This window comes from Erpetoichthys calabaricus, chromosome 3, assembly GCF_900747795.2.
Source record: "Erpetoichthys calabaricus chromosome 3, fErpCal1.3, whole genome shotgun sequence".
NCBI lineage: Eukaryota > Metazoa > Chordata > Cladistia > Polypteriformes > Polypteridae > Erpetoichthys > Erpetoichthys calabaricus.
Genome location: NC_041396.2, coordinates 173849314 through 173872238, shown reverse-complemented (window position 1 = coordinate 173872238; position 22925 = coordinate 173849314). Strand labels below are relative to the sequence as shown.

The following is a 22925-nucleotide window of genomic DNA, read 5'->3' as shown; positions in this document are numbered from 1 at the left end:
TATGGCCCCCCGGCTTGAGGCCTGTACGTTGGGGTTCTCCCCATTGGACGAGAGGGTTGTTTCCCTACGCCTTTGAGTTGAGGGAAGGACTCTGACTGTTGTTTGCGCTTATGCCTTCTTGGAGTCCCTGGAAGAGGCACTGCGAGGTGCAGCTCCTGGGGACTCTTATCGTCCTGCTGGGAGACTTAAACGCTCACGTCGGCAACGACAGTAAAACCTGGAGAGGCGTGATTGGGAGGAACAGCCTCCCTGATCTAAACTCGAGGGGTTGTTCAGTTGTTGGACTTCTGTGCTGGTCATGGATTGTCCATAACGTATACCATGTTTGAGCATAAGGGTGTCCATAAGTGCACTTGGCGCCAGGATGCCCAAGGTCGCAGCTCGATGATCAACTTTGTAATCGTGTCGTCAGATCTGCGACCTTATGTCTTGGACACTCGGGTGAAGAGAGGGGCTGAGCTGTCAACTGATCACCACCTGGTGGTAAGTTGGATCAGATGGCGGGGGAGGCTGAACTTTCGGCAGAACTTCAACCTCATTCCGAGGGAGGCGAAAGACATTGAGTCTGAATGGGCCATGTTCCGGGCCTCCATTGTCGAAGCAGCAGAACAGAGCTGTGGCCGCAAGGTTGTCGATGCCTCTCGTGGCGGCAATCCACGAACCCGGTAGTGGACACCTAAGGTTCGAGAGGCTGTCCAGCTGAAGAAAGAGTCCTATCGGGTCTGGTTGACCAGTGGGACTCCAGAGGCAGCTGAGGGGTACCGGTGGGCCAAGTGTGTGGCGGCATCGGCTGTTGCAGAGGCAAAAACTCAGGCATGGGAAGAGTTTGGGGAAGCCATGGAAAATGACTTTCGGTCGGCACCGAGAAGGTTCTGGCAAACCGTCAGGCGCCTCAGGAGGGGAAAGCGGTGCTCCACCAACACTGTGTACAGTGGAGATGGGGCCCTACTGACTTCAACTGCAGACGTTATTGACCGGTGGAAGGAATACTTCGAGGATCTTCTCAATCCCACCAGCAGGTCTTCCTTAGAGGAAGCAGAGCTGGAGGACTCCGGGGGGGGCCCGTCCATAAGAGGGGCTGAGGTAGTTAAAAAGCTCCGAGGTGGCGGGCCCCTGGAGTGGACGAGGTTCACTCTGGGTTCCTCAAGGCTCTGGATGTTGTGGGGCTGTCCTGGTTGACACGTCTCTGCAACATCGCATGGACATCGGGGACGGTGCCTCTGGATTGGCAAACCGGGGTGGTGGTTCCCCTTTTTAAGAAGGGTGACCGGAGGATGTGCTCCAACTATAGTGGGATCACACTCCTCAGCCTCCCCGGTAAGGTCTATTCAGGGGTGCTGGAGAAGAGAGTTTGGTCGATGGTTGAATCTCGGATTCGAGAGGAACAATGCGGATTCTGTCCCGGCCGTGGAACACTGGACTAGCTCTACACCCTGGCCAGGATCCTGGAGGTGGCATGGGAGTTTGCCCAACCAGTCCACATGTGTTTTGTGGATTTGGAGAAGGCATTCGACCGTGTCCCTCAAAGCATCCTGTGGGATGTGCTCCAAGAGTATGGGGTACAAGGCTCGTTGTTACGAGCCATCCAGTCCCTGTACAGGAGGAGCAGGAGCTCGGTCTGCATTGCCGGTAATAAGTCGGACTCATTTCCTGTTGAGGTTGGACTCCGCCAGGGCTGCCCTTTGTCATTGATTCTGTTCATAAGTTATATGGACAGAATTTCTAGGCGCAGCCAAGGAGGGGAGGGGGTCTTGTTCGGTGACCTCAGAATCTCGTCTCTGCTATTTGCGGATGATGTGTTTCTGTTGGCTTCATTGGACAGTGACCTCCAGCTCTCACTGGAGCGATTTGCAGCTGAGTGCGAAGCAGCGGGGATGAGAGTCAGCACCTCTAAATCCGAGGCCATGGTTCTCAGCCGGAAAAAGGGTGGAATGCTCTCTCCGGGTTGGGAGCACAGTACTGCCTCAAGTGGAGGAGTTCAAGTATCTCGGGGTCTTGTTCACGAGTGAGGGAAGAATGGAGCAGGAGGTTGACAGACAGATCGGTGCGGCATCCGCAGTAATGAGGGCTCTGCAACGGTCCGTTGTGGTGAAGAGAGAGCTGAGCCAAAAGGCGAGGCTATCGATTTTCCAGTCGATCTGCGTTCCTACCCTCACCTATGGCCACGAACTTTGAGTAGTGACCGAAAGAGCAAGATCGCGGATACAAGCGGCTGAAATGAGTTTTCTCTGCAGGGTGGCTGGACTTTCCCTTAGAGATAGGGTGAGTAGTTCAGTTATCCGAGAGAGACTTGGAGTAGAGTCGCTGCTGCTCTGCATTGAGAGGAGTCAGTTGAGGTGGTTCGGGCATCTGGTTAGGATGCCCCCTGGATGCTTCCCTCGGGTGGTGTTTCGGGCATGCCCCACTGGGAGAAGGCCACGGGGCAGACCCAGGACACGCTGGAGGGATTATATCTACCGGCTGGCCCTGGAACGCCTCGGGGTCCTCCCAGAGGAGCTGGAGGAGATGGCTGGGGAGAGGGAGGTTTGGGCTTCCCTGCTTAGGCTGCTGTCCCCGCGACCCGACCTCGGATAAGCGGTGGATAATGGATGGATGGATGGATGGATGTTAGATGTGACTCACAAATGATTAGATATGGGTAATGGCACAAAATTGAAGTTTTGGTGCTTCATCAGTGAAAACTGATTTCTTCATTTATAATAATAATAAAAATAAAAAAGTACCATTCCGCAAGTTATTTGTCACATTGTGTTGCAGATCTCATTGATGTGGTGGTACAGTTTCAAGTTAGGTTGTATGACAAATGTTGTATAGTCTGACAGAGCTGACACATTAACACAGGGGTCCTCAGTCACGGTCCTGGAGGGCTGCAGAGGCTGCAGGCTTTTGCTCCAACCCAGTTGCTTAATAAGAAGCCCTTATTGCTCAAGTAACACTTCTGCTTCACTTGTCTCACTCATTAAGATTTTGAATGCTTATTGCTTATTTCTGTCTTAATCAGATGTTTTCTTGGTTTTTAATTCCTCATAATTAGCAAAAACATGCAAATAACAAAAGAGACCAGCATTTCTCCATTTAGCTTGTTACCATTGACACCTGTGTGCATTTATCATGCAGTATTGGGTTTAATGAAATACTTGGAAGGAAAGTGAAGAGAAAAAAGTGAATCAAAATTATTTGGATGATATCCTTAGAAAGGGGAAGAAAATCTAGGATATGAGAATGAGCTGACATAGCAGAGTTAAAGCACTAACAAGCCATGAAATTAAATTATTGGCAAGAATTGCTCTCTAATTAAGCAACGGGGTTAGAAGCAAAAATTGAATATTTTTTTTCTTTTATTATATTCTTGAATAAAGGTGCACTTCTTTTGTTTTACATTTTGTGAAAGTGTTTATTTGATATTTGGACTTCAGTCTTCACACATTATACACTTCATGTTTCTGTTTTAGTTACGTGTTCAGCATTTCTTGCCTCGCATTTCCTGTTATCCTATATTTATCCAGATCATTGTAGACACAGAACACACATGAAATGCATATAATGATATTTACTTTATACAACTTCAGGAACCTCACACCCAGATAAACAGAACTTCAGCTTTTTCAGTGGGGGATGGGATAGCAGGCTGTTTGCTGCTTGTGCTGATTGACACTGTTGAAGAGGTGTGAAGGAATTTAAGGTGGCCCGGCATTATGACTTTTTTCATAGGCTTCAGGGATTCTAGTGTTAAACATGACTGGTGTTTAATTTGTCACTTACTATTATCATTGATTTTCTTCCTTGTTAACATTACCACAGTCACTGCTCCAGGTCAATATTTGCAATTACAACTCATGCTGTATCGTTCAGTCGCTCATCCTTTTCAGGCTTTATTGCTTTATGTGGGACATTACCACCTGGCCATGTCTTTATTCCTTTGGCAACTCCCAAGTTTTAATTATTCATATTTTCTAATGGTGGTATAACTGAATATCAAATCTGCTTTCCCTTTTTTAGTGTACTAAAAATACTGGAAAAAAGTTTAGAAAATCTTAATCTAAATATTTGTGTTTGTGATTTGCAGGGGGCAGTTTTCTTGGAAGGTGTCCATGTGAAAGGTGTCACACAACTAACGGCACAACCAAAACTAGGGGAAATTCAGAGAAAATGTCAGCAGTTCTGTGAATGGGATAAGTAAGCATGTTTTCTGTTTAATTGTGTCAGTCTAATGTGAATTGTTCTGTTATTCAATGAACCATTTTTAAAAAAAAAAAAAAATTATTTGAAATGAGAGGCATTTTGAAAACAGACTTGGAATGTAACTAAAGCCAAAGAATGTTTTGTCAGTGAATAATTAATTCAATGAGAAAAAATATTTGAAACCGCTGCCTTTTACATTAATCAATGAAAGACATTGTAATTAATTGAACAATTAGAAATACTAAAAAGCACCTAGAGAAAAACTCTTACCTATTTTTTAGTGAAATAATATAAAATGAGGCAAAATGCATTAGGGAAATGACGTAAAATATCAATTCAAATTATTGTAAATGAAGATAGAAGAGGTTTATGACTCTTTTGAGGAAAATAAAATGATGTAAAGTTATGTATTGATTGAAACAGACTAAATCTAAAGTTTGTTTAATTGTAACATCTTTGAAGGATGTAAATTAAAAGATAAGCTGGCAGTGGAGATTAAAATTTGAATTCTCTGCTATTTGTACACGTAGAAAAATAATTGAATTATCCACAATTTATAAATTTCACATTAGGCCTTTTCATTTTTAATGCTATCTTTTACATGTCTTAGTTCAAAGTTACACAGATACCCAGAGCACTATGTTGAAATGTGGAATATCAGTTTACTGACATGGAATTAATGGGCACTTCTGTGGAAAGTTGAAAAGTACTGGTAAGATATACTGTAGCTTGACTCATTTCTGTACATTACATTGGCTCTTGGATCTATTCTGAACATGCTTCACACCATGGTTGGTTAGCTTAAGTGGCTTTCATTTGATGTTAGTGTTGGCAGGCAAGTTCAAGTTACAGAGAGGTATCATTTCAGTGTTATTTGCTTCCATGTGGCTTATAACTTCAGAATACTATATTTTATTGAAGATAACAAGATGGTATCAAATGCTTATGTTTTAGTCTATTCTTTGCTTCATTGTCATGTGGGGAATAATGAAAACACGTGAAATGGCATAGTTAAGAGGAATGTCCTGCCCAAACTAGAGTAGTGTATATTTATTGAATTTAACTGTTAGATAAAGACTATAACTGAATGATTTACAGTGGAAAACTTGCCTTCTTAATGGTCTGGCAGCGAGTAAGCATAATGTGTTAAAAGTATTTTCCTTAAGAATGTAAGGAGTATTTCATCAGTGCCAAATAGTGTTTTAAAAATGGACATACAGAAGTTCATCTGGTACTCAAACTCCTTGGCTCAAGGAAGAATGACTAAATTGTATGTAATATAATGAGTTATGTTATGGACGTTCAGTAGAGAGAGGTTCTTAGCTATCAACTGCATTTGTTGTGAATTAGCTCATATGGTGAACAAATTGGCTGCCTAGGCCCAGTAAAACCAAAGAGGTAGTGAAGGTGTCCAAAGAATGATTAACAGGTGCCGCTTTATGTGATCAGTTCTTGCATCCATAAATATTTGAAGGGACCTTGTTTAGAAATTCAGCACTGATGGTAGCTTCCTTTTGCAATGGCCAAAATGTGGTTGTTGCTTGTTACTGTTGAAACCCTAGGACCAACGGATAGGTACCAATTGGGAGGACAGCAATCTAGTTAAATGATACCTTCCATGCAGTGTTAACAGGTGAGTCGCTGGAGCTAACGAGTACTATTAGGTCAATAAGGTGTAATCCTTGGCTATAGCTGAAATGAAGATACTTGTGCTAGGAGTTCAGTGACACTTTAAAGATGAATTTTGGGCAAGTCAAACAATGCTGGGTATCATATCTCAAATTGTAGTTTATAAGTATAGGGAGTATGTGAAAACGTTTGAGTCCACGTATGTAATAATTTGATTAGTTTACATGTCACAAAGGCACATATGCATTAGAGATTGATGTCAGGAGAGTTGTACATCGTATTCTATAAACTAAATAATGAAATCATTTCAGGCTAAACAAATTGATCCTTTCAGGATACCTGGTAAATCTATGATTGGATTATCCTTTTTTCTTTGCATAGTTTCAGAGTTAGATATTAACTCAGTACCACAGCCTTCATGGAGAAAAGATAATTTCAGCATAAATTGTTAATGTTTACTTTGAGTTATGTTCTGCTTTATTTTATTGCACTGTTGCCAACTTGCACCTAACCAGGCTTTCTGCCATGTAAAAACTTGTAGCAACATTTAAACCAGTACATTAATTGATGATTCAGTTTAAGTCTGAGGAATTGCAAGATTATAGAATTTGTTTATTATTTATAATGTATTATTAATTTGCAATGACTTTATTGTTTGGAGTGTAAGGAGAATCCATCATAGATAGTAATAGTTATCCTCTGCATCTCTACCTTTCTGTGTTAAGTTAAGCTGTGTTGGCTAATTTACTTGTTTTGTTGCTCCAAAGGTAGGTGGGGGAGGTTAAAGTTATAGATTTAAATAGAAGAGGAGCCTGTGAGTTTATTATTTTACATAATCCTTTTGTTGCAACTGTGTTACTGGAAATGTTAGAATAATAATTTTTAGCATGAGGACCTTATTAGTTTATGACCAGGTAAAATGAATGGAAAGAAAAATATTCTGAATTCAAAATAGTGTTTTGTTTCATGTCTAGGCCAGGTTTCCCAGGAGCTCAGCCTGTATCAATGGATAGAAAAAACATCAAACTACTGGAACAGAATGCATACAAAGTCAGTTGGAAAGCTGATGGTACTCGGTAAGTAAAAAGTTATTAAATTTATATTGCAAAATATACATTTTAATTATTTATTGGTCTTGTAATATTGCTGCCATTAAAATAATGTATGTTTTATGAGTTGTAAAATGAAATGCTCAATTTTAAATGCTCTAATAATGACATCCCTTCATAGTTGTTTTAGTGAAATATGCCCATCTATTTTCCACTACTTGATACCAGTAATTTAAATGGATTAGTGCACAGACATAAAATATCAAGGAAATATAGGGAACTATTATTTAGTCCTTTTCTTCTGTTCAAGTATCTTATTCGAGGTGCAAATAAATTAATTATTCATCTAAATAAATTATTAATTCATCTGCTTTTGTACTTCTTGATACTATATACAATTCAAAAAATATTCAGACCCCTTCACGTTCTTCATATGTTATTGTCTTGTAGATTTAATTTTAAATGGATAAATTTGCCATTTTTGCTGTTCAGTCTACACTCAATAACCTATAAAGACAAAGTGAAATCTTGTGTTTAGAAAAGTTTTCTAAATCTATTAAAAATCAAAGACTGAAATCTTTGATTCATATAAGATTTCAGACTCTTTGCTGTGGTACTACAGATGGTGATCAGATATATCCTATTTGCTTTAATTATCCTTGAGATATGGCACAAACATGATTGGAGTTTAAAAAGGCACATACCTGTGTATACAGTATATGGTCTCACAATTCACACTTCATGTCAGGACAAAAACCAAGCCATGAAGTCCAAGGAACTTCCTGTAGACCTCTGTGGTGAAACTGTGCTGACATACAGTATAAATCAAGAAGAGAGTATAAAACCATGTATAAAGCTTTGAGTTTTCCCAGTAGCACAGTGGCTTCAGTAATTGGGAAATGGAATAAGTTTGGAGCCACCAGCACTCTACACTGAGTTGTCCATTAGTCCAAACTGAGTAGCCAGGATAGCAAGGTGACCAAAAACCTAATAGTCAATCTAACAGAGCTTCAGAATCCTCTGCTGAGATGGAAGATGTTTTGAAAGGATGACCATCTCAGCAGCACTTCATCAATCAACCATATATGACAGCCCACTTGGATAAGATAAGTGGAGTAAAAGAGGGGAGAGAACCTGCTTCCTTAATTTAAATGCTTATTCTAAAATGTTATTGATTAGGTCCTGCCAGGTTCTGAAAAAGTTTTGTACAGACCCTCTAAGTGCGAATTAGATTTTTTCCAGTTTCAAATAGTATATAACATCAGTTACCCACTGACTTAGAATAGGTGAGTTAGGATTCTTCAGCAAGATAAGTCTATGTGCCAGTAGTGTAGTAAAGGCAATTACAGTTTGTTTGTCCTTCTCCACTTTAAGCCCCTCTGGAAGTACAACAAATACAGCTGTTAGTGAATTAGGAGGGACTGTGACACCAAGGCTGTCTGAAAGCCATGGAAACATTTTGGACAATATTAAATGAGAGAGATGCACTCAATATATAATTTTGAATTGAATAATTCTATGCTTTGCGCATATGGAGCTTGAGTGAATTCTGTGCATTGCTACTTTTCACTCCTTTTCTGAGATGTTGAGTGAGAGATCCTTTTCTCACTGTTCTCATGGATCTTTGAAAGAGGGGGACTGTAAAATGGTTATGTATATTATGGAAATGCTATCTGAGTCCTTGAGACTGATCAATATTTTTCTGGCATAGAGGTGGGTGGGAGGTGAGGAAAATTGGGCAGGTTCTGTTTAACAAAGTTCCGAATTTGAAGGTAGTGAAAGAAATGTGTTGCTGGAAAGTTAAATTTGGAGTGTAATTGTTCGTAGGATGCAAAGACGTTGTCTATGTACAGATCTCTAAGTGATTTAATCCGCATATTTTCCAGACATTAACAACTGCATATATTTGAGAGAGTGGAAAAAGGTGGTTCTTGTGCAGAGGTGCCACAGATAAAAGCTTCTCTATCTTAAAATACTTCCTACATTGGTTCCATATTCTGAGTGAGTGAAGCACAATTGGGTTGTTAGTATATTGGCGAGGACTTATACTTATTGGGGTGCAAAGCAAGGAATATAAAGAAGTACTGCAGAATTTTATTTCTATTGCGGACCAAGCCTGTGTATGTTCATTAATTTGTGTCCATGTCCATGATTTTATAGCTTTAAAAATTGAAAGTTAGGTAGAGCCATGCCATCTTATTCCTTAGGTCTTTGTAGGGTCGTTCTTTGGATACGTGGATGTTTTGAATTCCAAATTAATAAGGTTATGGTTGAATCTAATTTCTTAAAAAATAATCTATTAATGTATATTGGAATGTTTTGAAATAAAAAGAGAAGCTTAGGAAGGATATTCATCTTAACAATATCGATTCTTCCTGCTAAAGTGAGATGAAGGATTGGCCATCTATGCAAGTCTTTCTTAATTTTTTCCATACAGATGGCAAAATTTTGTTGATAAAGAGCTTTGTTTACTTGTGATTCAGTTTTTTGATGAGATAAAAAATGAACTCTTTGGGCAGAACCCTAAGCACTATGCCTAGTACCATACTTAGAGTCAACTCGTCTTGGTGGAATCATCATGCTGTGGTTTGCTACTCAGTGATAGTGACAGACAGACTGGTCAGAATTGATGGAAGGATAAATATAGCCAAATATAGAAAGGTACTTGTGGAAAATCTACTCCAGACTGCATGCATTCTCAGACTGGGGTGACATTTCACCTTTCAGCTTGACAGTGACTTGAAGCATACAGCCAAATACAACACTTGAGTGTCTTCAGGAGAAGTCTCTGACTGTCTTCGAGTGGCCCAGCCAAAACCCTGACTTAAACACAACAAAACATCTGTATTGAGACCTGAAGATATCATTTTATAGATGCTTATCCTATCTGAATAAAATGGATAAATGGGCGAAATCCAGGTGTACAAAGCTTGTAGAGAACATTAGAAAATTTAAGACAAGAACAGGCCATTCAGCCTAACAAAGCTGAACAGTCCTGTCCACTTAAATGCTCCAAAATAACATGAAGTCTATTTTTAAAAGTCCCTACAGTCTTACTGTCTGACACACTTCTTGGTAACTTTTTCCATGTGTCTATGGTTCTTTGTATGACGAAAAACTTCCTAATGTTTGTGTGAAATTTACCACTAACAATTTTCCAGTTGTTTCCCTGTGTTCCTTTCTTTTTTTTCTTTTGAACTCATTTTAAAATATCAGTCTCGGTCCAGTGTACTAATTTTTTTCATGATTTTACATAACTCAGTGAAATCACTTCTTAATCTCCTTTTGCTTAAACTGAAAAAGCTCTATTAATCTTCTCTCGTAACTCATACCCTGCTGTCCTGGCTCGTCTGTAAATTGATAGTGTTGAGTCCAATATGACTCCTAAATCCTTCTCATAAGATGTACAGTAGACCCCTGCAAAGTTGCGGTTCAGGGTTCGCGAATTTTTCCTTAGAACCTAACTATTAATTGTTAGCGGAAAGCGCAAATATCCTCCGCAATTTTTTATGGCTTTTTTCGTGGCAGTACTGTGCAGTAGAGAGAACCGCGGCTTGGGATGGTAAAAGTAGCCAATAGAATTTGAAACTGCAACTCCCAGCAGTCCCTGCAGTGGATCTGATTGGTCTTCTATTAAGAACAGGAAGCAACTGCTGAGGGAAACGCGGTTTGAGATGGTGAAAGTAGCCAATCCGAGAGCATTATTCATTTCTCCTTGCTGCTGATTGATTGCTGCCCTGTGACGTGACTCCAGCTGAGTGTTCTCGTGTTTTTCATTTTGTTATTGTATTCATTTTGTTATTCATAAACACACAAAATGTCGCCGAATCGCCCTGCACCTTCTAAGGCTTCTGGCACTGAGCCTAAGCGCCAGAAGAAGTTTAAAACACTCCAGGAGAAGGTTGAACTACTTGATTTGCTCTGAGAACTAAAAAGTTATGCTACAGTCACGTGCCACTATGGCATTAATGAAAGCACCGCACGCTACATAAAGAAGAACGAGGCAGTGATCAGGAGTACTGTATCTATAAGTTTCTGTGATAGTGCCAAAAAGGTAATGACCGTAAGGAATAAAAATATCATCAGGATGGAATCTGCCTTGGCATTGTGGATCACCGACTGCAGGAAGAAGAACATCCCTTGGATGGTAACATTATCCGTGAGAAAGCACGGAAATTGTACCAACAGTTCACTACTGGAGACAATGTAGCAACTTCCCATCACAATGTTCCTGAAACCTATAGTTAGGTCCATAAATATTTGGACAGAGACAACTTTTTCTAATTTTGGTTCTGTACATTACCACAATGAATTTTAAATGAAACAACTCAGATGCAGTTGAAGTGCAGACTTTCAGCTTTAATTCAGTGGGGTGAACAAAATGATTGCATAAAAATGTGAGGCAACTAAAGCATTTTTTTAACACAATCCCTTCATTTCAGGGGCTCAAAAGTAATTGGACAAATTAAATAACTGGAAATAAAATGTTCATTTTTAATACTTGGTTGAAAAACCTTTGGTTTTCAGACCCTGAAGTCTTGAACTCATAGGCATCACCAGATGCTGGGTTTCCTCCTTTTTAATGCTCTGCCAGGCCTTTACTGCAGCAGCTTTCAGTTGCTGTTTGTTTGTGGGCCTTTCTGTCCGAAGTTTAGTCTTCAACAAGTGAAATGCATGCTCAATTGGGTTAAGATCAGCTGACTGACTTGGCCATTCAAGAATTTTCCACTTCTTTGCTTTAATAAACTCCTGTGTTGCTTTGGCTGTATGTTTTGGGTCATTGTCCATCTGTATCATGAAACGCCGCCCAATCAATTTGACTGCATTTAGCTGGATTTGAGCAGACAGTATGTCTCTGAACACCTCAGAATTCATTCAACTGCTTCTGTACTGTGCAACATCATCAATAAACACTAGTGTCCTAGTGCCACTGGCAGCCATGCACGCCCAAGCCATCACACTGCCTCCACTGTGTTTTACAGCTGATGTGGAATGCTTTGGATAATGAGCTGTTCCATGCCTTCTCCATACTTTTTTCTTGCCATCATTCTGGTAGAGGTTGATCTTGGTTTCATCTGTCCAAAGAATGTTTTTCCAGAACTGTGCTGGCTTTTTTAGATGTTCTTTAGCAAAGTCCAATCTAGCCTTTCTATTCTTGAGGCTTATGAGTGGCTTGCACCTTGCAGTGCACCCTCTGTATTTACTTTCATGCAGTCTTCTATTTATGGTAGACTTTGATATTGATGCGCCTACCCCTGGAGAGTGTTGTTCACTTGGTTGGCTGTTGTGAAGGGGTTTCTCTTCACCATGGAAATGATTCTGCGATCATCCACCACTGTAGTCTTCCGTGGACGTCCAGGTCTTTTTGCGTTGCTGAGTTCACCAGTGCTTGCTTTCTTTCTCAGGATGTACCAAACTGTAGATTTTGCTACTCGTAATATTGTAGCAATTTCTCGGATGGGTTTTTTCTGTTTTCGCAGCTTAAGGATGGCTTCTTTCACCTGCATGGAGAGCTCATTTGACCACATGTTGTCTGTTCACAGCAAAATCTTCCACATGCAAGCACCACACCTCAAATCAACTCCAGGCCTTTTATCTGCTTAATTGATAATGACATAATGACGGACTTGCCCACACCTGCCCATGAAATAGCCTTTGAGTCAATTGTCCAATTACTTTTGAGCCCCTGAAATGAAAGGATTGTGTTAAAAAAATGCTTTAGTTGCCTCACATTTTTATGCAATCATTTTGTTCACCCCACTGAATTAAAGCTGAAAGTCTGCACTTCAGCTGCATCTGAGTTGTTTCATTTAAAATTCATTGCGGTAATGTACAGAACCAAAATTAGAAAAAAGTTGTCTCGGTCCATAAATATTTGGACAAACTGTATAAAGAAAAGCCAGTACGAAACGTCACCAGAAGAAAACCCGTCCAAAGATACGACTCCTCCTGAAGCTCCTGAAGAAGAGGCCCCACCCGAGAAGTTTTGAATCCTCTGCATCGTACTGCACAGCTACTTCATCATCATCATCAATATCATTCATCATTGGTGAGTACCCGTACATTTTACTGTATTTTAATTAACTGAAATTATTATTTACTCTGCTTATAACAAAAAAAACGACAGTGCATACCAAAGAAAACGCACTTGCATGAATTACAGTACGTATAGCGGTAACATCGGCATTTTACATTCTAGCACCGCAGGAGACATAGCAGTACAGTACTGCACAGTAGGTGGGTTTACCTTTACATTCTGTTTTTAGGTAGTGTATTAATGTATTAAGCTGAGTTTGCAACGAAATTAAAATGCTTTGGGGGCATACTGTATTTAGGGTTTAAACTATAAAAATAGGCATTTAAAAGGCATTTTTTAAACCACATCCAAAAGTCGCGTTTTTTCACAATTCTCGGGTGCTCTAGGAACATAACCCCAACGACTTTTGGGGGTGTACGGTAGTTATGATTTTCAGAACTCCTATTGTGTATTCAAACCTAAAATGTTTACTTCCTATGTGTAATACTTTACATTTACTGACATTAAATTTTATCTGCCACAATTCTTTCCAAGCCTGTATGCTGCCCAAATTCCTCTGTAATGATTCAACGGATTCTAGATTATCTTCTAATCTACCTGTCTTGGTATCATATGTAAACTTAATCAGCTTGTTACTTACAGTATATTCCTATCCAAATCGTTTATACTATAATAGCAGTGGCTGTAGCACTGACCCCTGTGGAACACCACTCTTAACATCAGCCAATTCTGATAAGGTTCCTCACAATATAACCCTCTGCTTCCTGTGTTTTAGCCAATTCTGCACCCACCTACTACCAACTCTACCAACTTCTTTTAGTTTGATGCCCAATCTCTTATGTGGTACTTTATCAAATGCTTTGTGAAAGTCAAGACAAAATAATATCCCATGCAGCTCTCTGGTCATATTCTTTTATTGCTTACTCATAGAATTCCAGTTTGTTAATAAAAAATCCTCCTTCATCTGAACCCAAGCTGACTGTACGTTAAAACTTCTGTTTTTGATTTGTGTTGCTCAATCTTTTCCTTAATAATTCTTTCCATTAATTTACCTGTGATGCACATTAAACTTGCTATCCATTAATTACTTGGATCTGCCTGATCACCCTTTTTGCAGCAGTGTGATAATATTTGCTGTTTCCCAGTCCTTCAGAATTTCCCCAGTGTTCAGTGACTTCCTAAAAATATGCATTAAGGTTTTATATGTTTTCATTAATTTCCTTATGCACTCAAGGATAGATATTATTTGGTCCTGGTGATTTGTTAGATTTTAGCTTATAGTTCCTGTTAGTGCTGGGAAGTTATTCACTTCCTCACACGTGAAGACTTATATACAGTATATATATATATATATATATATATATATATATATATATATATATAAAAGCAAGTTTAGAGCATTTGCTATATCACCATACTGTATGTATATTTTAATTCCCCTTTATTAATCCTGATGCACCTTACCTCCTCCTTGACTGTTCTTTTACCACTAAAATAATGAAATAATCTGTTTCGGTCCTCTTTTGCCATTTCTGCAAACTTCCACTCTAACTGCATTGTAGATTCTCTGATATCCTTCTTAATGGTTGCTCTCATGTGCCCTTCGATTCGCATTGGAGTTATTATTTTTATACGCCTACAGCTGTTTTTTTTTTTTTCTTCGCAGTTACTTTTTTTATCTCCTTACTTGCGCACTATGGATTTGATACAAACTCCTAATGTAAGGATGCACCTGTTTTGCTACATATGTTAAACTTTTTTAAACATTTTCCACTCCTCCTCAGATATTTCTACACTTAAAAGCTTATCCCAATTTATGTCTTTTAGACTTTGCCGCATCTGTTAAAAATTTGCCCCATCAAAGTTAAGCTTAATATTAGTCTTTGTATGTGTGCTTTTCCAAAATATTGAGAATTGTATTGTATTATAGTAATTTGACCCTAGTGGTTCCATCACCTACACACCCTGAATTCTGTCCTGATTATTACAAATTTCTATATCTAGACAGGCTTGCTGTTGCGCTGGTGCTTTAACATGCTGTGTTTTAAACAAGTCACAGATTACGTCTACAAACTACTGCTCTCGCGCTCCATTATTAGTAAGGTTAGCTCAGTTAATATTCTGGTATCCTGCATGACTGTAATATGCCCCTGTAAACTTGATTTTTTACTGTTGTTAAAAAATGAATACTGGAATTACTGTCAGCATTGGGGCCTCTTTCTTTGGATGTCTTCACTAAGATGGGGTTGATCATCCAACTAAAGAAGACTTCCATTTAAATTCTGTTTTACATAAACGACAATTCCCACTCCAAAAAGTGAAGTGGTCTAAATACTTTCTGAATCTGCTGTAGATTGTAGATGTTTATGAAAAATATTATTGAAATTATCACCTTAATTTTTGGCATAGGAGTGATTGACTAGACATTCTTAACTAAAGAGGTAAAAAGCATATTCAGTTGGCTACTTCTATCATTACCTATTTTATTCTTGCCATTTTTGTTTATTTCTACAGTGTGTATATATATATATATATATATATATATATATATATATATATATATATATATATATATATATATATATATATATACAGGTAAAATTCCATTACAACGAACTTCCAGGGACCTAAAAAAATATTTCGTTGTAATGAAAATTTCATTGTATTGAGATTCTGTATTTGTAGCTATAGTGCTTTCTTTAACTTGCGTCCAGGCGTCTGCAATCACTTCAATAGCTTCTTTCTCGTTAATTTTAATCTTCTCCTGTCTACAAGTTATGCTGATGAGAATTTTTCTCATCATGTGCGAATGATGCCCAAATCCAGTGGCTGAAGCACTGCTGTGCAATTGGGTGAGAGGAATTCAACGCGAACATTATCTAAATGCAGAAGCCTGTTGTGGGCAGCACAGTTATCACTCAGAAGCCGAATCATCCTTTTCTTCCTGTTAACATTATGATTTTTCTGAACTCTTTTGGGATCCCCTCCACCCAACAGGAACGTCATGCTGAAGTGTGTCCTGAAGCGTGATTGCCACATCTGTGTAAGATTATTTGTCTGTTGCCGGGGTAGGACAACAGCAGGCTCACAGCGGTGTAGTGAGACGCCACAGAAGCGAATCCTAAAAGATCGGGGTCGTGCTATAAGTCCCTGTCTTACACCCCAAAACACGAGGCTGAGTCTCAGTACTTTAGCAAAACCAGCTTTATTCAGCTTGAAACAGGAACAGTACAGTTATTTATTGTAGCGGGATCTGCCACTCTCCTATACTCAGACACAGCAGTCAGGCAGGGTCGTGGCCAGATTAATGGCCAAGTAATCCTGTTCCCTGCATTTACAATGTTCCTTGCATCACCCATCAAGTTTGCTTTGGCGGAGAGACGCAGCAGAGCTGTGAGCATGCTGTTGCCCTGGCAACATATGAACAGTCTTCCACAGACGTGGTGATTGCACTTCGGGACACTCTTCTGCTTGTTGTCCAGTTGGGGGAGGTCCCAAGAGAGTTTAGAAACCTCACATTTTCTTGAATGAGTGCTGCATTAATAGGAATATTTCTTGAATGAGCATCACTGAACCACATAAAAATGTTTTTTTTCAGTGTCTTCAAATACAGCCGTTTGCATACATTTGCAACCCGAGATTTTTCTTCTTTTTTTCCTCTGTCTTTCAAGAAAGTTGACAGTGTTGACGGTGAAATTCAGAATTCACTTGCAATGTCTTTTATCTTTTTGCTGCAATCAAGAGCTGCAGAAATGTAAAGTTTTTTTTCTAATATGAACTGTTATCGTTTTTTTTGTGCCTGCCATTTCTATAGAAGGGTGACAATGAGTTAAATTCCAATGGATGTTTTTCAAATGTTGACGAGCAACAATGTTTTTTTACAATGTTTCTGTTTGGGGATTGTTGTGCACAACTGAGCTGTGACCACAGAAAAAAACTGCTCTGTGGATGATTCATTCAGGCATTTCAAGGTCTTTTGAGCACGTCCTTGTAATGAAAGTATCTGCTGAATGTACTTCGTAGTAATGAGATTTCTATAGACTCGTGTCATATGAGGAAACTGTCGGGACCATAAAAATTTTGTTGTAAAGATATTTGTTGTAACGGAATTTTACCTGTGTATATATAATATTTTTTTTTTGCTTGTGTGCATTAACACCAGTAATATACTTTGAGGTATCAGGAACAACTAATTAAAAATTCGAGAAATTGTGATTCTTTTGTACTTGAAGTTGTGCAGTTCAGTCTTAAATGATTTTAATATCTGCTTACCCGTTTAACTCTTTATTTTTATGTACTTTAGACCTTATATTAGAAGAAAACTTGATTATGTAACTAAAAACAGTAGAAAACACTAACATATATTTTTCTATTATAATAAGTCATTTTCGATAATACATTGTCTTTAGCATTGTGGGAGAATAAAGAATATCATGGTGCAGCAAAACCTATGGGATCTATGTTAGTTTGTTTTCAGAAAGAGATATGTATTGACATATCTTAAAATAGTTTTTATTTGATTTTAAGCACCGCTGTACACCAGGCATTTTGTTTTGAATAGTTAGCATCAGTGTGCAGTCCTAAGTGTTGTTACTGTTGTGGAACATTCAATAAGAGCTGAGTTACCAGGGGACCATCATTAGCAAAACAGCTTAGTTACCCTGGCTGATCATGATACAGTATAAAGACTTAGTGTGATTATTAAGATTTATTAGAAATGAATGAGCATCTTAAGGAGAAATGGTTTATTATTTTTTGAAATATTAAGGCAATAACAAAATCACCTAAGACATACACGGAGTGAAAATAAAGGGCATCATGAGTGTAGTTGATGGTAAAATAAACAATTCACCAAGTACCTCTCGAGTATTTTTTTTTTCATATTTAGAAAAGTTAGTCTAAATTAAGAAAATAAGTTATAAAAAGATTTCTCCGATGAAAGGTTATTAGACATTAACAAGGGGGCTCCGCCCCCTGCTCGCGTCGCTCGCCTACCCCCGGCGTTTTGAACCCTTGCCCGCTGGGCAGCCACGTGTGAGGATGACGCACGTTTAAAATGGAGCATTCGCCCGTGTCACTCTGGGGCCCCCCACTGTTAATACGGAGCTCCGTCCGTACTATTATGTGGTGCATTGTGGACTACTGCGGACCCCGTAGTGTTTCCCGTTGCAGTTTGTATCTCGGTCAGTCGAGCTTTGGTTTTTGAAGCTTTTGAATTCCAGTCTTCATTATCAGTAACCTGCTGTCCATGTGTTTGGCCCCCTCGTTTAACCTGTTTATGACGTCTTACTTTGCTTTCTACTCTGTCTTTCATTTCTGATCTCGCTTTATTCTGCTTTTGTTTCAATGACACCTGGTCCGCGGTGAATATAATTTCCCTTTTTCGAGTAAAAATTTTCATTTGTTTGCGATACTGTGATGTTTATCGTACTGTTAATAATACATCAGTGTAATGTGATTCACCTATGCTGTATAGGTTAGATGTGTGAGGATGACATATGTTTAATACGGAGCGTTCGCCCGTGTCACTCTGGGTCTCCCCACTGTTACTACGAAGCTCTTTCCGAACTATTATGCGGTGCATTGTGGAGCATTGCGGACTCTGTAGTGTTTCCCGTTTCACTTCGTATCTCGTTTAGTCGAGCTGTTTCTTTTTGGAGCAGTGCCTGCCTGGTCTGCGGCATTTCAGACGCACGTTGTAGGCGCCTGCATTCATTAATTATATCCAGGCAGGCGCGTGTTTGTATCTTGGTCACTGGAGCTGTGTCGTGTTGAATCCGTGCCTGCTTTGCCTACGCATTTTGAGATGCGCGTTGTAGGCGTCCACGTTCATTAGATCTGTCCACGCGGGCTCGGTGTCGAAGCTGTGTTACTTGTTGAGCTGTTTGGTTTTGGAGCCGAGACAGTTTTGCTTCCGCGGTTTCAGACGCGTGTCCGTACCATCTCGGGTTTGATGTATATGAGCCTTTGTGGACTCCGTAGGGGGCGTTGACTCCTCTTGTTTTACTATGTCTCCTCCTGAGCTTTCACCACGCATTAGTGCCACTCACAATATGGCGGCAACGCCTGCGCTTTCCGTATTATGTCGGTTTTTACCATGCTGTGTACCTCCGCTGTGTGGTGTGGACGTTTAACTGTCGTTGTTTCTGCCTTTATATTCTGTATCTCGGTGTGCATGTGTTTCGTGCCTAGGTGTTTTTGAAGCTTTTGCATTCCAGTTTTCATCATCTGTAACCCGCTTTCAGTGTGTTCGTCCCTGTTCTTTAATCCCTTTATAAAGTTTTACTTTGTTTCCTACTCTGTGTTTTATTTCTGACCTCGCTTTATCCTGCTTGCGGCATGTCAGACGGTTCGTAGTTTTTCTCGTTTTACTCTGGGCAGGGGGGCTTTGTTCTGTAACCTGCTCTCCATGTGTTTGTCCCTGTTCTTTAACCTCTTTATGACGTTTTACTTTGTTTCCTACTCTGACGGTTCGTAGTCTCTCCCGTTTTGCTCTGGTTGGGGGGGGGGGGGGCTTTGTGTGACGCCTGCGCACGTGCATAGTCTCTCCCGTTTCACTCTGGTGGGGGGGGGGGGGGCTTTGTGTGGCACTTGCGCACTATGTCTTTTGCGTCCACGGGCAGGTCCCTGTGTCCATATCCAGTTTACCATTCTCGTTTAGTAATATGGATTTCCTTCATTTTTCAGGCCAGCTTAGTCATTTCTATTTCAAGACCATTCTCTCTACTTCCTTATGTTGTTTAATTATTTTAAGTCTATTCTCTTTTTCCTTCATTTTTTGCAAAAGAAAACATTTCATGTAAGTTCTTTGTACTAATATACTTTACATACTATAACTTCTGTTTGCTTCAATGGAAAAGATTCAGCTCTTTCAGTGTTTCCTCATACCTCTTGCCCTGTTTTCTTGGAATCTATCCAACAGCCTACTGCTGTTGTGTCTTTTATAATAAAGAGACCAGAACTGCACACAGTAACCTCCCTTGAATTTCACTTGTGCTATGTAGCCTTATCCTTCTTATTCTATTCTGTGCGTAGCTCTGAGTTTGGTCAGTATAAATCTTACTTCCATCTCAAAAGTTATCCTTTCAAGTTTCAAAGACCCTATTGTATACTGAAATCTAACATTTTTACTCCCTAAATTTATTATAATACGTTAATTTATGTTAAATTTCATCTGTCACATATCTGTCCAAGTCTGAATTCCCACCAGTTCTGTCTATAATAATAGTGCTAACTCCATGGTTTCTGCCTTTCCACTTAGTATCATCAGCAAATTCCCCATTTTGTTATTGTGTTTTTATCTAGATAATTTTTGTAAATTTAAGTTAGTGATGACCCCAGCACTAATCCTTGAGGGACATCACTTGTAATATTGCCTAATTCAGAAAATAAAATCAGTATTAGTGCTGCATAATAATGCCTTGGTAGCAAATAAATGAGAAACATCAGGAAATACCTCAAGACTTTTTAGTGAAGTCTATAACTTGCAAATACAGTATTTGAAGAATTTTGTGATGATACATTATTTTTTGCAAAGTCATGTAAAGAATGTGAATACATTATTGATACAAATCTTTCTTTGCCTTTTATTTTCTATATCTTAAATATTGCTTATTCTAATACTGGTGACACTAATACATGATTCTCAGTGAGTTTCTCATCTATTGGATGACTATATTTGCAGCAATTGTTAAAATATTGGCCTTCAAAATGGAAAATAGAAAGGAAAGTTACTACAAGATCTTTTTTTTCATAGCTGGCTATGCAGAAGCAGGTTCATTGCTCTCTGAATTCTCCCACAGTTTGAAATTATGAATGCTGTCTCTCCAGCCATAAAATTGAATAGACAGAGTCATGCTATGTAACCCTTTTCTGAACCCTCCTTTTCAATCAGACAGATGCCAGAGCCAATATCAGTATTGCTAGATAAAAGAAAAGTAACCACCCCAGAGGAAATGTCACTTCATTGCAGGACAGTTTGTTAATTTATTGGAATTATGTTAATGTCATGTGGAATATTTTAAGTTTTTGTTTTTCATCAGAATTTCAGAATTGTTGATGACAGTTAAGCCACTCCTTAATGGGGTAAAGCAACCCATTAAATTATTTTTGTTTTAAGATGATTCTGATAGCATCTTTACTTAATTGCCACCTGAATAATGCTTCTCCTTCTCTTTAGTGAAAAGCCGAATTCTCTTCCTCTCAAATCTTAAGCTGCTGTTTTGATTTACAATACAAAACAGGCTAATTATATACAAAGGCTGAAGCTGGCACTTTGTAAGTCTAATGTGCTCTTGAAATGCTTAGTGGATCAAAGGGTCTTCAGAAAGCAGAAGTAAAACAGTTTTGCTAACTGCTTGTTTTGTATAATTATCTTAAAAGAAATGCTCTTAGTTGAATGTTGTAAAAAAAAAAAATTATATATTGGGTTCCATGTCGTAGTTTAGTATATCAAAGTAATGTTATATATTTTGTTTACTGCTGAAAACATTTCCCTTCATCTGGCTTGCATTGTATGTTATTTTGAAACTGTAGGTGTAATTTTAGTTGTTTCAATTTTTAAATAAATGTTTCCCATTTCTGATTCTTAATAATTTGATTAAGAATGAATAATATAAATATTATATGATAAATGTACAAGGAGATGATGTATAAAATTTAATGTGACTGACAATGTTAACTTTGTATTTGTTTCCCAGTCTTTAATCTATCAGAATGTCATATGCCTTTAGTAAGGTAACTCTCAAACTTTTATTGAAGTAATCGTATACTTACAAATTATAAAACTGCAAAAAATTAGCCAAAGATTTGATTGTATTCTTAAATATGCATAAAAAGAATGATTTCAAGCTTTTGTTTGTCTTTGATATATATCACTTATGGTGGTATGCAGTATTTTCTTTGTTTATTTCTTGTTTGCCTAAAATGTGGCTTCATTAGTTTAATTTGTGGTTGTCTTTTGAATGATAAAGGTACAGTCTCAGGTTTTGAGGTTATGAATGAGCGACAAGAACATGATGGACATACAAGATTTCTCATAGTCTATAACAGATATAGTGTGCAGAAACATCAAATAGCAATAGTGTGGGCCATATAGAATTTTTGTACATTAAGGTGCATTGTGTAGCGCTTACATTTTTAAAATATACATACATTTTTTAAATATGACAATATCCTGCTGTTCTTCATAGGCAAGGGGGAAAACCAAATAAAATGCTTTCATAATTACAAATTATATATCGTTCTGGTGCAAGTATAGAGATGAAAAGGATTTTGCCTGATTTGTGCATATTTTCAGATCATGGCAATGAGACCAGTCAGCTATGGCTTGCAATCATTTTAAGTGAATGAATTGAATAAGGTGGAGTACAAGTGATGCTATTGATCTCTGGCTAATAAAGCGTCTTTCATGGCCCTGGGTATGTTCCTCTGATGATAATGAATAGAATTACAATTGTCCTGAATTTCTGCATTGAAATAAAGTGTTGGGTACCCGAGGCTATGCCCCGTGTAATGAAAAAGAAAAAAAATGGCAGGTGAATGCAAAAACAATAAAACTATTTAAGTTAGTAAAAAAAAGCCAGAAATGGTTGCTTCTGGTGCACCAAGCTACACAAAGATGCGGGTTCTACAGATGAATGTCGATTTCTGGTGTTCATTATATCCTGTCTGAGGAGAAAAGAGGCAGGGCTTTTGATTTGTGGCCAGAGGAAATGATATCAGTAGTCTTGAGAGAGTTCGGTCCTGGAGGTAAAAGAGAAGATACTGACAGCACCCTCTCCTGCTCGGACATGGTATTGCCCCTTTTGTAGCCCTGTAGCTGCCCCCTATTTGTGTGTGTCTGATAACATTTGTTTCTACCTTGCTTAGCAAATTCAGGTTTGCAGATAGCCAGTGCCTATCCTGGAAGCACCAGACACAAGAAAGGAAGAAGCCTCGGTCAGGGCATTCCATGTATAATCTAAAGTGGTCAGTTAACCAAACCTTCACGTCTTGGGATGTAAAATGGACACTAGAGTAACTGGGGG

The 22925-nt window shown here is 38.8% G+C and overlaps 1 protein-coding gene across 1 annotated transcript in view; it reads left to right on the top strand.

The window, feature by feature from the left end:
* rngtt (RNA guanylyltransferase and 5'-phosphatase) overlaps positions 1-22925 on the top strand; it is a 947965-nt gene that overhangs the window by 132097 nt on the left and 792943 nt on the right. The window contains 2 exon segments of the mRNA XM_028797536.2: positions 4067-4176; positions 6786-6887. Coding sequence (XP_028653369.1) covers positions 4067-4176; positions 6786-6887 — 212 coding nt within the window.